This window comes from Oryx dammah, unplaced genomic scaffold (genome assembly GCF_014754425.2).
Source record: "Oryx dammah isolate SB20612 unplaced genomic scaffold, SCBI_Odam_1.1 HiC_scaffold_8, whole genome shotgun sequence".
Lineage (NCBI taxonomy): Eukaryota > Metazoa > Chordata > Mammalia > Artiodactyla > Bovidae > Oryx > Oryx dammah.
In genome coordinates, this window is record NW_024070192.1 from 40,222,247 (window position 1) to 40,237,166 (window position 14,920).

General features: G+C 53.9%; 2 protein-coding genes across 6 annotated transcripts in view; one reads left to right on the top strand and one right to left on the bottom strand.

Annotated features, from left to right (window-relative positions):
• On the top strand, positions 1-5,999 carry TIMM22 (translocase of inner mitochondrial membrane 22). Its single transcript, XM_040243845.1, has 4 exons — positions 1-524; positions 2,395-2,591; positions 3,337-3,409; positions 5,434-5,999. Exons 1-4 carry the CDS (start codon positions 287-289, stop codon positions 5,508-5,510), a joined length of 585 nt encoding a protein of 194 aa, XP_040099779.1. The 5' UTR covers positions 1-286; the 3' UTR covers positions 5,511-5,999.
• Positions 6,000-7,868: 1,869 nt separating this feature from the next.
• The window catches only part of ABR (ABR activator of RhoGEF and GTPase), a 194,515-nt gene continuing 187,463 nt past the window's right edge, over positions 7,869-14,920 (bottom strand). For 4 of the 5 annotated variants that reach the window (XM_040243821.1, XM_040243818.1, XM_040243820.1 and 1 more), the window contains 4 exons: positions 14,525-14,659; positions 13,396-13,501; positions 11,108-11,255; positions 7,886-10,551 (listed from right to left, as the gene is read on the bottom strand). In XM_040243821.1, coding sequence (XP_040099755.1) covers positions 10,462-10,551; positions 11,108-11,255; positions 13,396-13,501; positions 14,525-14,659 — 479 coding nt within the window. In that variant the 3' untranslated portion in view covers positions 7,886-10,461. Of the gene's footprint in view, positions 10,552-11,107; positions 11,256-13,395; positions 13,502-14,524; positions 14,660-14,920 lie in introns of all 5 variants that reach the window. The other variant, XM_040243817.1, reaches the window with a different exon arrangement.

Here is a 14,920-nt window from a genome sequence, read left to right on the forward strand (position 1 = left end):
CGCTGCAGCCGCGTAGAGGGCGCTGTCTGGTGATTCGAAATCTTTTGTCAGTGTCGTTAGGAATGCCTCACAAGCCTGACTCAGTATTCACAGGAGGCTTTGGGAGAACATGATGGCTCTTCCGCCGGGGATGCACGAACTGACTTGACTTTCGCGGCTTCCTCGAGCTCGCTCGGTGTGGCGAATCTGACGTTGCGGCACGGTGGCTGGGCGCGCAAGGCCCGACGGGAAGCTTGTGGACTCTGCTGCGGGAGAAGAACGCCAGGTTTCCTGGGCAGCCACAGGCATGGCGGCGACCGCCCCCGAGGCTGGGGGCTCCGCACCTGAGGCGGCGGCTTCCGCCGAAGCTCCGCTGCAGTACAGCCTTCTTCTGCAGTACTTGGTGGGCGACAAGCGTCAGCCCCGGCTCCTGGAGCCTGGGAGCCTGGGCGGGATCCCGAGTCCAGCGAAGAGTGAGGAGCAGAAGATGATCGAGAGGGCGATGGAAAGCTGTGCCTTCAAGGCTGCGCTGGCCTGCGTGGGAGGTGAGGTGGGGCCGGGGGCCCCTTGGGAGGCTGAGGGCTTGGGCGGCAGCGGGGTCCACTGCTCAGAAGACCACGCACCTAGGAGGCGAGGGGGCCCTGGGCCGCGCGACCTTGACCCACCCCACCTGTCAGTGAACTTGAGCAACTCCTCCCTAGACCCCGAGGTTGGCTTTCGCCTCTGGAAATTCGATCAGGGAATCGGTCCTGGGTCGGGACCTGGGGATTATAAAATGGTTGACTTCATTCATTCATTCATTCGTTCGTTCGCTTTAAAATAATTACTTTTAAGCAAATTATTACTGAGCAGTTGTCACGTGCCAGGCGGTGGAAAGACAGAATGAGAGACGAGAGCCTTGTTCTCATGAAGCTAATATTTTAATATACACAGAAAGGAAAGTGTTGAGAAGGAGGACCGTGCTGCAGACCTGGGGCGCAGCACTTGCAAAGGTCTGGCCGGAAGTGACTTCAGGCTAGAAAAAACAGAAAGGCCAGTGAGCCCAATGTGACTGGACAGCTGGAACGAGGGGGAAAGAAGTCTGGACTTGGCATGTTTTTGCTTTGTGTTTTAATCCTTTGAGATTTGAGAATGTAGGTGTCCCTCCTGTGTGCTAAGAGGCTGACTACATTTGTAGGTGAGTTGAAGTCTCATTGAGAATGAAAGGAAATTAAGAAACGAATATAGTGAGGGTGGAAACGTGAAATTCAGCAGAAAGAAGAAAGATCTTTTTTGGTTGGGAGAAGGCCACAAGAGGTGAGACTGGGGCCTGTGTCTTGAAGGATTAAGAGAATGAGGGTAGCCAAAGAGAAATGGCTTTTCAAGTTGGGGTGGAGTGGTGCAGGTTGAGCTTTTTGCCTGTAGGCATTAGGACAGTCACTGATAGGTTTTTAGAGTTACCAAGAGCATGATGACTCATGGTGGAGTGTGCAAAGGGAAGGAAAGTCAGTAGGCAGGGAGACCATGTAGGGGATTTGCTGGACTGAAGCTCAGTGAGACAAGGACTGGCTCTTTGTTCATCATTGTGTCTGACCCTAGATCTCTTAACATATCTGTTGAAATAATGAGTGAGTCTTTATACTGTTCCAGGGTGGAAGTGATGAAGGCCCTAGGCTAGGATAATTGTGGACCTAGTATCACAGGAGGAAGCAGAGAAACAGCCTTAAGTGTGCCTGAAGTTTGGCACAGGAATGACTGGAGAACAGGAGCCGTAAGCAGGGAGGTCTGGAGGGGAGGTGCCCATGATTTCATTGAACACATACTGACCTTGAGGTTGCGAGAGGACATCCATGTGGAAATGTCCAGCAGGCTCAGGAAGGTCAGCTGTGGACCACAGCATGGCGTTTGCCATTTGGGAACTTTGTGACCCTAGGGAAGTTAGTTTACCTCTCTGAGCCTGTTTCTTCGACTACAGAAAGGAATGGAAAATAGTATCTACCTCACAGGATTACTGCAAGGAATAAGTAGGGCTGGGACAATAGACAATAAAGTGTCAGTAATTGGTATATGGTACTTACCAAATGACTTTCATGAATGTCACCATTGTCAAGGGAGTGATCTGTAAAGTTGATACCTGAACTTGAGAGTTTATGTGTGAGAGTGCAGAGAGAGAAAGAGGGTTAAAGACGGAATCTTGAAGAATGTTAGAAAATGAAAGGAGGAAGAAACAGAAAGAGAGTCAGAGAAGAAGCTGCCAACTAGATCAGTCTTGCATTTCGTAATGTGGAAACCAGGCCAGTGCAGAGTTTCTGAGGCAAGAAGGGGATGGGGTATCCTCTTCACTGGTGGCCATCCAAAAGGTGTAATTTGAGTATGACCCTATTACAGTAATCTGAAAAATGTGCCAAGGAAATCTTCATCTCTGTTCATTTTTAGGATTTGTCTTGGGAGGTGCATTTGGGGTGTTCACCGCTGGCATTGATACCAACGTGGGCTTTGACCCCAAGGATCCTTACCGCACGCCGACGGCCAGAGAAGTCCTTAAAGACATGGGCCAGAGAGGAATGTCCTATGCCAAAAATTTTGCCATTGTGGGCGCCATGTTTTCTTGCACTGAATGTTTAGTAGAATCTGTAAGTGTCCCTGCCTTCTGAGAAAGCCTTGTCTGTTTCCGTCCTGTGAGTTCTCAAGAGAAATACCCAATGCTACTAGAAAGCAGGTCACAAGTGTCCAGTACTTGCTAGATTCAGTTTCCATTAAATAGTCCCTTATTGGAGAAGGACATGGCAGCCCACTCCAGTGTTCTTGCCTGGAGAATCCCAGGGACGGAGGAGCCTGGTGGGCTGCCGTCTATGGGGTCACACAGAGTCAGACACGACTGAAGCGACTTAGCAGCAGCAGTGTAAACTTCTTGTGAATTTATGATTTGGGCTTGCCTTATTTTTTATCTTTTTTATAGGCCAGAAGTTGGTTAATTTTTTTATTATTGTTTTTGGCTGCACCTTGCAGCTTGTAGTATCTTAGTTCCCCAACCAGGGGTGGAACCTGGGCCCCTTGCAGTGGAAGCAAGCATGGAGTCCTAATGATTGGATCACGAGAGAATTCCTGGTTAATAATTTTAAACAAGAGACTTATTGGGGAACCTGAGAAGAGATTCTGATTACTTCTCAAATGTGACACTTGGCTTAGTGCTTTGGTACCATGTGCAGGAAGCATTTGTGAACACGTTCAAATTTTAGGAATTATACTTTTGAAAGAAAAAAAAGGTTTCCTTTGGGGAGGGACTAAATTAGCCAGCTAGAAACCCTGTCTTTTTTCCCTTAGTTTTCTTGTTCTGGCTTGTTTCTTTGGCTCTGAACTGCTCTTCTGCACCCACAGTACCGGGGAAAATCAGATTGGAAGAACAGTGTCATTAGTGGCTGCATCACTGGAGGAGCCATTGGTTTCAGAGGTTAGTAAACAGTTCTCACATGCTTTTCTTTGTGGCCTTGGACAACATGCTGAATTTGAGATTTCCAAACACATGAGTGTGCAAAGGACAGCTCAAGGCATATGTGGAACTTGATATTCTCCTCTCCTGACAAGTAAATCACATTTTCTGTGTTACTCAATTTTGGAAACTTCTAGTATCTAAATCAGGGTTTCTGATCCTTGGCATTGATTAACATTTTGGACCAGAGGAGTGTTTGCTGGGCGGAGGGGAGTGCTGTTCCTGGCCTCTGCCCACTAGGTGCCAGTAGCACCCCCTAGTGGTGACAAGTAGAAGTGTTTCCAGTGTACCTTGGGGGATAAATCAGTGAGTTCAGTCGCTCAGTCGTATCCGACTCTTTGCAACCCCATGAATCTCAGCACGCCAGTACCCCCTGTCCATCACCAACTCCCGGAGTTCACCCAAACCCATGTCCATCGAGTCGGTGATGCCACCCAGCCATCTCATCCTCTGTTGTCCCCTCCTCCCCCCGCCCCCAATCCCTCCCAGCATTAGAGTCTTCTCCAGTGACTCAGCTCTTCGCATGAGGTGGCCAAAGTATTGGAGTTTCAGCTTCAACATCAGTCCTTCCAGTGAACACCCAGGACTGATCTCCTTTAGGATGGACTGGTGAAAAGGCAGAGGAACAGAGATCAAATTGCCAACATCCGCATCATTGAAAAAGCAAGAGAGTTCCAGAAAAACATCTATTTCTGCTTTATTGACTATGCCAAAGCCTTTGAGTGTGTGGATCACAATAAACTGGAAAATTCTGAAAGAGATGGGAATACCAGACCATCTGACCTGTCTCTTGAGAAACCTGTATGCAGGTCAGGAAGCAACAGTTAGAATTGGACATGGAACAACAGACTGGTTCCAAATAGAAAAAGGAGTACATCAAGGCTGTATATTGTCACCCTGCTTATTTAACTTATATGCAGAGTACATCAGGAGAAACACTAAGGGACAAATAGCCCCAGGTGAAACCCAGGGAGAACTATATCTATCTTAGAATAAAGAACTGTCCCCATATTGAACATATGGGAAGAACATAATAATAAGTAATCTCTGGAATGTGTTGCTATGCAGGATAGTACAGAAATATAGCTGGACCCCATTCAGCCCTGCGAAGCCCATTTGTCCAAAGAGCAAGCTCTGCTTAACTTTCAGCTCCATCATTTCAAAGACATCTTTCTTCATACTGTGCAGTCATTTTAATTCTGTGTCTAAGTTCTCACAGTAATGGTTTTGCAGTTTAGGGTTCTTAGATCTCTACCCTTTGAAAGCCAAATATAGGTACCCTAGAAATGTTGGATTATCTACTGTAAGCAACCAAGAAACTGGTTCCCTGCCACTTCTCCCTGTTGGCGTATCTGTCAAGAGTGCGGAGCAGGGCGTCAGTGACTTAACTTCCCTAACAGTGTCTATCACTGGGCCACTCTCCATCTGCTGTGCCCGGACTTACCCAAAGCAAAAAAGGCTGTTTTCTCATTTTCTGAGAGGCAGGATGATTTTTTGTCATTAAAAACCTGATTCTCCTCCTCACACAGCCATTTGTGATTTATGGAGTAACTTCTCCTTTGGTCTTACCATCTCTCAGCTTTGTCAGGGCCTTTGCGCGGCTCAGCTCCCTCTGGGATTGCTTTGATCACCTTCCCAGGAATTTATTCCATAAACAAATCAGAGTAACAGGCCATATGCTTTCACTTGATTCCAAGGGCTGGTTCTGTTAACCAGTTTCCTGCCTGTGAGGAGCTATTTTCACAAGACTAGAAGTAGCAGTTCTTTGGAATGAGAAAAGTTAAATGAACATACAGTTAGATAAAAGCACACTGGATCAGCTCGTGTGCAGAGCCTCACTGAAGTCTTCCAGCTCTCCGCTACGTTGAATGATGGAGAACATGTTCGCCAGCTTCTTTACATCTCTAAGTACCCAAACTTTTCCTGAGTGCAGCTTGACCTAGCGTCTGTCACCACAGGTAATGCCATTTGTGTTTGCTTTACAGCTGGCTTGAAGGCTGGGGTCATCGGCTGTGGAGGTTTTGCTGCTTTCTCTGCTGCGATTGACTATTACCTACGGTGAGACACTGGTGTCCAGCAAGGACGATGGCAGCCCAGGATCAAGGCTGCTCTGTGGAGAGCAGTTTCTGTACCACTCCAGGGCACTTGCTGCAGAGACTGAAGACATTTGTTTTCTCTCCCATAGTTGGTGTCATGAGGGAGCTGCCTGGCTGCAATCGGCTACCTCTGAGCAGCCACGCTCTCTGCACCTGGACTCGAGCCAGGCTGTGCGGGATAGATGCCATGCCAGATTCTCTCTTTTGGGCAGTCAAGGAGTCAGTGTGCTGACCTGTAGGAACTGAGTCCCACAAAGGGGCAGCCCGCAGCCTGTGGTGCTGTGGGGATGGAGGGGACTTGATCCACGCCTGCAGGCGTCCATCTCAGACCTCAGGGCAGGGCCAAGCGGAGCCATGCCGTCCGGCCGGTCATGTCATTTTGTTGTGTTCTGCTATCCTTGTTATGTAGATATATATGTGTATGTATTTATATTACAGTTCAAAAGTTTGGCTTATTTTTATTTTCAAATTCCACAACTCCCCAAAATAGTACCAGGTGACCCAAAGATTGAATTCCAAAGAGAAAGCATGAGCCAACTCCTGAGAAGTCTGGCAGTGCTCGACTCCCGGGGTCTACAGAGCAGCGTTATCCTCACTGAGATTGCTGCAGTGGCCCAGCCTTGCCCTGAAGAAGCCTGGCCTAAGCATATCCTAGGACGCAGTGACATTCCACGCATAACTCTGCTGGCCTCTTCTGCGAAACCTTCGGGCTGGCTGGTGGGAATGCCTGCGGTCTGAGCCACATGTGCGTGTTCTGCCGTGACCATGGGCCCAGGCCCGCCTCAAGGACAGAGTGCGAGGGTTGTGTTGCTGTGGTCATCCTGATGACCCGGTCCCAGCAGCCGCTGGTTACAACCAGACCGTGTTCAGGAGCTGCTCTCCACCACCCTGTTCCTCTGATGTCAGGGGTTCATTACTTAAGAGTTTTTGACTTGACCGGGTAGCCTTTCTCTGACAGTAGCAGCTCAGCCTAATTGTGTGCTATACACAAAAAAAACACCCTTTTACAATCGGGATCTGCTGCAGATGCTGTGTTACTCTGGTGCCTTGGTGGTGGGATGAAGATGAACTTAGGACAAGCAGGTAGCCTGGTGGGGGCCTGTAATTCCAGCCGCCTTCAGCCAGTGGAAGTGTCTCCTTCATTCCACTAGAGAGTCATTCCTTTGCCTTTTTTGGCTGTCTCCCCCACTATGGGCCGTCTTCAAAAGCTTGCCCACCCATAACCAGAATTCAGACTCAGCTGAACCATCCAGACATTCTGAGTGTGTGTGAGTGTGTGTGTACATGAGTGATGATGTCAAGCCCAGCTGGTAACACCTTCCTCTGGCCTTGTCTGCTGTTGCCTTTGGAATGAGCATGAGCTAGCGCACCAGGCTCATGCCCTTCTTGGGGGGCGTTCTATAGAATGCCTGGCCCAGTCTCGGTCAAGAGGCTTCACTGCTGCTAGGCTGCCTGGATAGTCCTCACAGGTCTGAGAACAGACGTTGGAGTGGATCCTCTACTGTCCCTAAACAAGCCACCTGTAAGCAGTTAGAGCAAGCGCAGACACTCTTACCTGCCACCTGTCAACAGTGCCAGAAGCCTGGCGTCTACCATCCAGTCTAACGCCTGGGGTCAAACACCAAGAACAAGCACTGCTGCCCTCGCCACTGCCTTGGCAATGATGAGTCCTGGGCATCAGTAGCCATCAGTTCAATAAGCCAAGCATTGTCCACACTGACTATTCAGTCAGGAGAGGAGATGAATAGTTTCCTGTTTTAGATGGCTAAGGAGGCAGTATGAGCTCATAAACCAAACACCAATTTTCAGAGACATCTGTTCCCGATCTCCAGAATAAACACAGTGTCCAATGGCCGAGGCTGGTGGGAGCTGACATTAACCCCACTAGCTCTCCTGAGGGAAGCTGGGCCCTCTAGGGGATCCAGCCTCCCCAAAAGAGATTAGGCCAGCAGGCTGCCCCAAAGACCTGCAACTTCCAAGGAAATTGTAGAGAGATGCTGGCATAAAATAAACCTCCACCTGAATAGACAACTTCCTGCCATCTCTGAGGCATACTGATTGGCCAGGTCTCTGGTGGGGTACTTGTATTTCATGAAAAGAACTGGCTGGTGACAGCCGTGAGCATTTGTGAAAGAGCAAGGGAGGGGCGTGGGCTCATCTCCAAAACTGCCATGGTCCCCACAGGCTGAAGGGATGCACCAGGGGGAGTTCACTAGTAAGGAGGTTCTTGGAAACACACATCTGGATGCAGCTGGAAGAGTTAAATATTTAGATTGGTGGTCTTTCCTGGACTCCTGGGAACACAAACGTCCACACCACAGGGCTGAGTTGTTTGCAAGTGTTGGGGCTTTGCAGGTTTTTTTTTTATTAACATTTTCCTCTCACGTGGCTTACATCAATTTATAATAATCTACATAAGTTGAAACAGAACATAGACCAAAGAAAAATATATCCTTACCAACTTAAGAAAGTCAGATATTAATGAAGGGTCCCATCATACCTGTAACAGCACGACACCGGCAGCCTGCAGCCATCGCCAGCAAGGACAGGCGTGTGGGCTCCTGTAGCCTGTCTGCGGGCTCCCATTGGCACAGCATGCCCTGCTGGGCACAGTGGCTGGGGTTCTGTACAGTCCCTGTTGCTCAGGAGAACCCACGGGCTGTTCCCTCAGTGCAGCTTAGTCCAGGTCTGGTACCCACCCCTCCTAGTTCTGGGGGTCAAGTTGATAAATATGCTGAGCCTTTTCCATCTCTCAGCCCTTCCAGCCTTCCTCCCATTCTCATCACCCAAGAGGTTGGGGGCTGCAGTAGCTACCTGACGCTGAGAGGCACACGTCCCTGGTTTGGGGAAGGTGGGAGGCGCCCGTTACGGGCTGTAAATAGCTCTAGGTGGGGCTCCAATTCATTCCAGTTAGTGGCCATGGAAGCAAGAACCTTCCAGGCCACCTGCCGGCTCCCGAGTGCCGAGCAGGCTCCAGGGGTGGTCAGACACGGGGGATGTTCAGACTGCAGCATTCTTTCTCCACCTGTGGCCCAAGCCCCTTATCTTAGGGAGTGGGGCTCCTCGCTCAGCTGCTTAGCGGGCAGCCAGGGCATCAGTACCTTTCTCCTCTTGGGCATCTATCCTCCGATGTGCACAGAATGTGTACCATTCTGCCCACGCCAGGGCCACAGGTGTAAACGAGACAAGAAGGGGCCCTTCCTCTCACTGAACCGGTGCTAAGGCTTCAGGGCCCCAAACCCTTCTTTAAAACCGCCCTGAGCTCAAGCTATGGGGAGCTTGTCTCTCCAGCCCCCAGGGCTTGGTATCTAGTCTCTGCCACAGGAGAGCCAGGGAGCCGTGTCCTGTAGCTCCAGCCCCTGCCGCCAGGAGTGTCTGTCCTCCCAGGTGAACTGCTGGAGGCCGGCAGCGCTGCTCAGGAGAGAAGAAACTGCACATTGGGGGCACTTCTCACTCCTTTCCAGTACTGAGCAGCGGCCCTCAACATGGGGATCGGACCCTGCAGATGAGTCGAGCATCCACGACCAGGGTCCCCTGCAAAACCCAGTCCCGAGAGAGGCAGGAACCTGGCACAACCCCAACTCCTAAGAGTTCCCCCGAGTTCAACCACAAGGCTGCGTTCAGAAGCCAGGGGCGGGAGGCAGCACCATGACGGCTGGCTACTGCTGGACCGCACCTGACTTTCTTAGGCCCTGGGGCGCACGTGGCCGTGGGGCTGCCCCATGGCAGTGCTTGGCTGTGGAGAAAGTGTAATGTCTAAGGCAAAGGTACCACAAGGTACGGGAGGCACCAGGAAAGGCTAGCCCTCTCAGACGGAGCCTGCCTGTTTCGAGATACCTGCTTCAGCCCTCGTGGTTGCCCTCCCAGAAGCATGGCTCCACCAGAAACGCCACCACAACTCCTTGCTCCCAGCCCAGGATGCCCAGCGCTCCCTGGCACTCCTCTCAACAGCCCACTTGCTCTGTCTCCTTGGCAAGCTGACTCTCCTATCTCCCCCGATTCTTTCCTGACCCTCTGGCTGCCTTGACAGCAGGTCTCTGGTGAGTCTCTACACTCAAAATAGAACAGCAGGAGAAAAGAAACTGAAAAGCAGGAGAAGAAACAGGCAAAGGTGCCTCACAGGGACTGGAGACAGAACAGAGGTTCTCAGGTGGAAAAAATCCCAGCAATCCGCTCTCCAGCCTGTGCTGAGCTGAGGATCAGTACGAGCCTGTCTCCTTGTCCAACATTTGCCCAGGCGGCAAGGCAGACAGGAGTGTCTCCACAGGTGAGGGGACAAGGAGAGGGTGGGGGGCGGCAGCATCGGACCAGCCACCCCCGGCCACCACTGCCCAGGGCCGCCTCAGAACTTTCGAGGTGATGGATCAAAACCCAAAGCTGAAAATGCATGCAGGCAGGCTTGGGGAGGGGGTTTGGGCGGGCAGGGAAGACGGGGCGGAGGAAGACCGAGGGGAGGCTGCCAGGAGACTGCGATCTGGGAGCAGAGCCAAGAGAGGCGAAGCTGGCAGCAGTTACAGAGCGCAAAATAAAAGCCCTTGGACCGGACTCAGGAGGAAAGAAAGTGTTGGAGGAAATGAAAGAACAAAGCAGGCTGCCTGTGTGCCCATACCGGGTTGGTCACTACCTTTTCTGCATGACAAATAGACGTAAAACAATTCCCGAACAGCACGGAGCATTAGACATGACTAGAGGAACAAGGGCAGAGCCGGGGTGCGTGGTGGGGCCGGGGCCGGGTCGGCTGGCTTTGTACAAGGTGGCACAAAAGATACATGTCTTCCAGTTCTTGGAAACCTGTGTCCCTTGGAGTGCGGAGCGCTGGGTTTGGGAGTTCGCTATTGCAGTCCTTCAAGTCTGGGTTGGGTCCCTGGCTGGAGAGGCTGGCTCAGGGCCGCCCCCGACAGCCGCTCCCACCTAGGGCTACACATCGGTGGAGAAGTACAGTGTGTTCCGCTTCAGTTCTGCGAAGGAGATGGGAGGGTGCTGCAGGTAGTAGAGGAGGACCTGGACCTGTGGGGAGACAGGGGAGACTGAGGCTGGGGTCCTCACCCCGAGGGCCTCCTCCGACCCACTGGGCTCCTGTGGCTCCCCGCTTCCCCTTTGGCTGGCTCCAGCCACTTCCCCTTCCCTGGAAGCCCAGGTGTGGCTGCCTGTTTGCGGCAGTAGGGGGTGCTGCAGGGCAGAGGGCAAGGTGCCCGGGGCCACTTCCCCAACCTCAGTCCTGTTCCAGACCAGACCCTGCCCTGGGTCTCACCGGGCTCCCCCCACACCCTGCCGACTTCCACACATGAGAGCAAGGGCCCAGATTTTCCTGACACCCCTGGGTTTGCTTCCCGAGGTTCAGGCAGCTCCCGGGACTGCAACGAGTATCTGGGACACCCAGCCTCTGGGCTGTTGGTCCAGACACCTACTTGTTAGCAGGACCGTCCAGAGCCCTGACTCCTTGGTGGCATCCTACAGACCCATCAGCCCCACTGCTCAGGATGGGAGGCGGGTAGGAGTCTACCCCTCAGGGGGGCTCGATCGACCCCTGCACCTGCTGCAGGCCTGGGCAGCGTGGAGGTACCTGCGCCATGACATCGTGAGACCAGATGTCGGCGGCCGACGTGAGGTGTGCTTTGCTCTCCACTTCCGAGGGTCTCAGTAACGTGGGGCCAAACACGGTAGCCAGGTTGTGAAGGGACATTTTGTTGACGGGCTCCTTCTCAGCAACCCTGAAAGGGACGGGAGGGGCGGAAACACAAGTCACGTCTGGCCGCCACGTGGAGCTCCAGACCCTTGGCTGATACCGCTCCTGGGAGGATTCCCCAAGGGGGTCACTAGCCCGCCCTCTCCTGAGGGTAGAGACCGCTCTGCGAGCAGGGGACTCAGCCAAGGGCCCAAGTTCCCAGCTATGTTCCAGTACATTCCACTGACAGATTCCCAGCTCCTGGGCCACCCCCTGAACTGATGGTAAACTGCAAGAGCCAGAAGGACCCACTCCAACTCTGCCTTGCCTCGGAGAGACTATTACAGGTCCAAGAACTTTCCCTGTAATAACTCATGCTTGTCACAAGCAAGCCTTTGGGTAGGAAACAGTTTGATCCCCCCTGCAGAGATGAAGAAACCAGAGTACGGAGAGGTCAAATGGCCTGCCCAAGGTGACCCAGCAGGTGGCAGAGCAGGGATCCGAACCCAAGAGGTCTGCTTCCTGAGCCCATGCTCTTCCCCACCCTGTGCACTGTCCACGATCAGCCCAGCCGTGGAGAGGGGCCCGGAGGAGGAGTCCCAGCGGGCCGCGGCCAAAGGCCAGAGGCTCTGCCTGCTGTGCTGTGGCAGGAACATCCCTCGTCACAGATGGAGCCCAGGGGCTGTCCTCCCAAGCTTTTCCAGAAGGGTCTGCCTCTTGGGATCCCAGAGCTGCCTCCTTCTGGATCTTCCTCTGCTTCTCTTGCATGATCAGCCAGATGCTCTGTAGCTTATTTCCCCTGAGTGACAGCAGGGGCTGCCATCTGGGGCTGGTGTCCAGCAGGCTCGGTATCACCCAACACATGAGAGAGACCCTACGCCTCCCCCTGGTCCCAGGCAATGTTTTGGGGCTGAGACCCAGCTGCCCCAAGCAGCGCCTCTGACCCCAACTCCCACTGCAGCGTCACCCCACCCTCCAGGCAGGAGCTGTGGATGTGCCTGCTGAGCGCCTTGGAAACGAGCAAACAGTGCCATGCCAGGAGGCAGCTGTGCAGCTGGCCCTGCCCCTCACCACACACACACACACACACACACACACACACAGGCCAGGCGCCCAGATGTGGGAACAGACTGTGCCCGGTTCCCAGGGTGGAAAACCTAATGAATTTTCCTCCCCACTCCTCTGTGTGTCCTCCCCACAGTGCTCGCCAAACTATTTGGGGATTGGTTGGGACCTTGGTCCCAGCCAAACCAGAGGGAAAATGTCTCATAATGGGAAAAACAAGACAGCAGCCCAGGCATTCTCAGGCCTCCGCTGGCCCTCCAGAGCCTGGCCTGGCCTGGCCGAGCCGCCACTGGGGGCCTGAGGGCTCAGAACCCCTCACCAGGGGTGCCCTGGTCCTGGATGGCAAGTGGATTTAAGGGACGCCTGGGAACATCTCCTCCCCACTCACATCTGGGACCAGTCCTGGGCTCCAAAGTGAGTGACGAGGTCACAGTGAGGGCTAGCTTCCATTCCTAACTTAGGTGCAGGTGTCAACTTTAGCAGCTCTGGGTTTGACCGGACTATGGAAGAGGCAGAGCGGAAGGTGGGATGGACCATAGTTTAGGATCTGGGAGATGTGGACTCCAAGGGCAGAGCTACTGGTAAACCCAAGCAAGTCCCCATTGAGCTGGGGACTCAGATTCCCTACCTGTTTGATGAGGTGTGGGTCAAGACCAGTGGGCTTCAGACTTTTTGGACTGTGACCCATAATAGCAGACACGTTTTACACGATCATCCAGCACATTGCAATAGGAGTAACTGAACAGAACCATACGCATGCTTGCCGTTTGCGGTGCACCCTGGGGCTGTCTCTCCTACTGCGTTTAAAAAGTGCTAAGTGGACTGAGTGGCCCACTGACTGGAAGCTCCACCTACAGTCCTTGGCTCTAGCCCTGCCTCTCCAAATGTTCTATGGCCAATATTTGAGGTGGCCCCTGGGATCCAAATATTTCTCCAAACAGAAGAATCTGAATGCCAAGAATCTGAAGGGCAAACTCTCACCTGGCTGCGGTGGCCCAGCAGAGACCAGCACCCACGAGGAGGCGCCCAGGATGTGGTTTTCCAGGGCATGTGTCCTGCCCAGCTGGAGCCCGCCCTCCCCCCGCCCCCCGGGCGGACTGGGCAGGGCCCCTGCCCGTTACCTTTTCAAGTGTTCCAGCAGGAAGAGGAAGGTGATGAGGTTGGGGTCGGGCAGGGAGCGGAGCAGATGCATCATGCAGTTCTCCTTGGCAGCAGGGTCTGACAGGGCTGCAGGGACACGAGGGGCTAGGGTGGGGCTGGGCTCCAGGCGGGGAGGCCTTGGCCAGCACCCTGGGGTCAGGAGGCTGCGGGAGCCTGGGGGGAAAGCCTGGGCTGTAACGGGTCAAGGGGGCAGACCCAGCAGGGATGGGGCTGGTATTTTCCCAAGGGTGGGCTATTAACAGGTTTCTGCAGGAGGCCCCACTCACGACCTGGAACCCAGCCAGGAGGTGGGCAGGTGGGGAGCAGACACCCTTCTTCCCTGCAGGGTGTGGGCCTTTGGGGTTGGAGCCACTCTATCCCTGGTCTGTAAGGATCCAAGGATGCCACTGGTGTGAATGTTCTTTTTTTTCGGCTGCGCCACTCGGCTTGCAGGATTTGGTTCTCCAACCAGGGATGGAAACCAGGCCCTGGACAGTGAAGGGCACGGAGCCCTAACCTTACTGGACCACCAGGGAATTAACTCCCTAAAGGTTCTCTTTTTTAAGCACTTCTGATGCCAGAGCCTGGCAGCGGCCCGCCTTCTGCAGGCTCCTCATTCCACTGACTGGACCAAGAGAAGGCAAGGCAGGAGGGATGCGCCCAGGCCTGGATCTGGCCCAGGTTGGGGGGAGGCCGCAGTCCTGCCAGGCGGGGCCCTCGGCTTCCTCCCAACCCTGGGCATCGGTCAGAGAAGAGAGTGCGCTCCTTCTGGAAGGCTCGGTACCAGCCGGGTCAAGTGCTCTCCAGGCTCGCTTCTCCTTGGTCCTGGACCCCAGACCCTCAGGGCAGATTTGCCTGGTCCTGGAGTTTCTAAGTAAGGAGGTCAGTGTTCAAGGAGGAAGCACAGAGGGCAGCCCTGAGGGACAAGAGAGATGGGCAGGGGGAGAGTGGGTCCAGCCTCTGGAGCACCAGCAGGCCATGTGGGCCCAAGGCACAGAGCAGATGGGCACGCCAGGTGGGGGGTGGGCAGGTGGGCACAGATATCTCATTCTCTCTGCTGGTCAGGGAGGCCTGGCTCAGCCCAGCCCTCAGACCCCTGCCGCTGCTCACCGATGCCCTCCATGAAGGCGGGATACAGTCGGTCTGTGAGGAGGGGCTCGGGCAGCTCCCGGAAGTAGAGCTTGAGGGTGCCGGCAATGGCATTGATGTCCATGTCACTCAGCATCAGCAGGATGTCCTTGTTATCTGTCGGGGGGCGGGAGGGCAGGGGCTGTGCTGGCTGAGCCCCCTCCCACCCCCATGCAGCCCTCAGCGGGGCAGGGAGCCCCGATCTGTCCCCCCATCCACCCTGAGACGGCCTGCTCGGGGCATGCACCCCCAGCCCACTGTCTCTGGTCTGGTCTCCCCAGCAAAGGCGGGATGTAGGTAGTCCCCACAGGTGGTCCATGACTCAGCTCCGTGGGGGAGAAGGGGAGGGGAGCACAGTTCATCATCCCGAGTCCTGGA

Bases quoted from the DNA above. Each gene is read 5' to 3' on its own strand.
- TIMM22 (XM_040243845.1), top strand. From the start codon at position 287: ATGGCGGCGACCGCCCCCGAGGCTGGGGGCTCCGCACCTGAGGCGGCG. The intron at 525-2,394 runs GTGAGGTGGGGC...GTTCATTTTTAG, and splicing joins TGCGCTGGCCTGCGTGGGAG to GATTTGTCTTGGGAGGTGCA. The intron at 2,592-3,336 runs GTAAGTGTCCCT...CTGCACCCACAG, and splicing joins CTGAATGTTTAGTAGAATCT to TACCGGGGAAAATCAGATTG.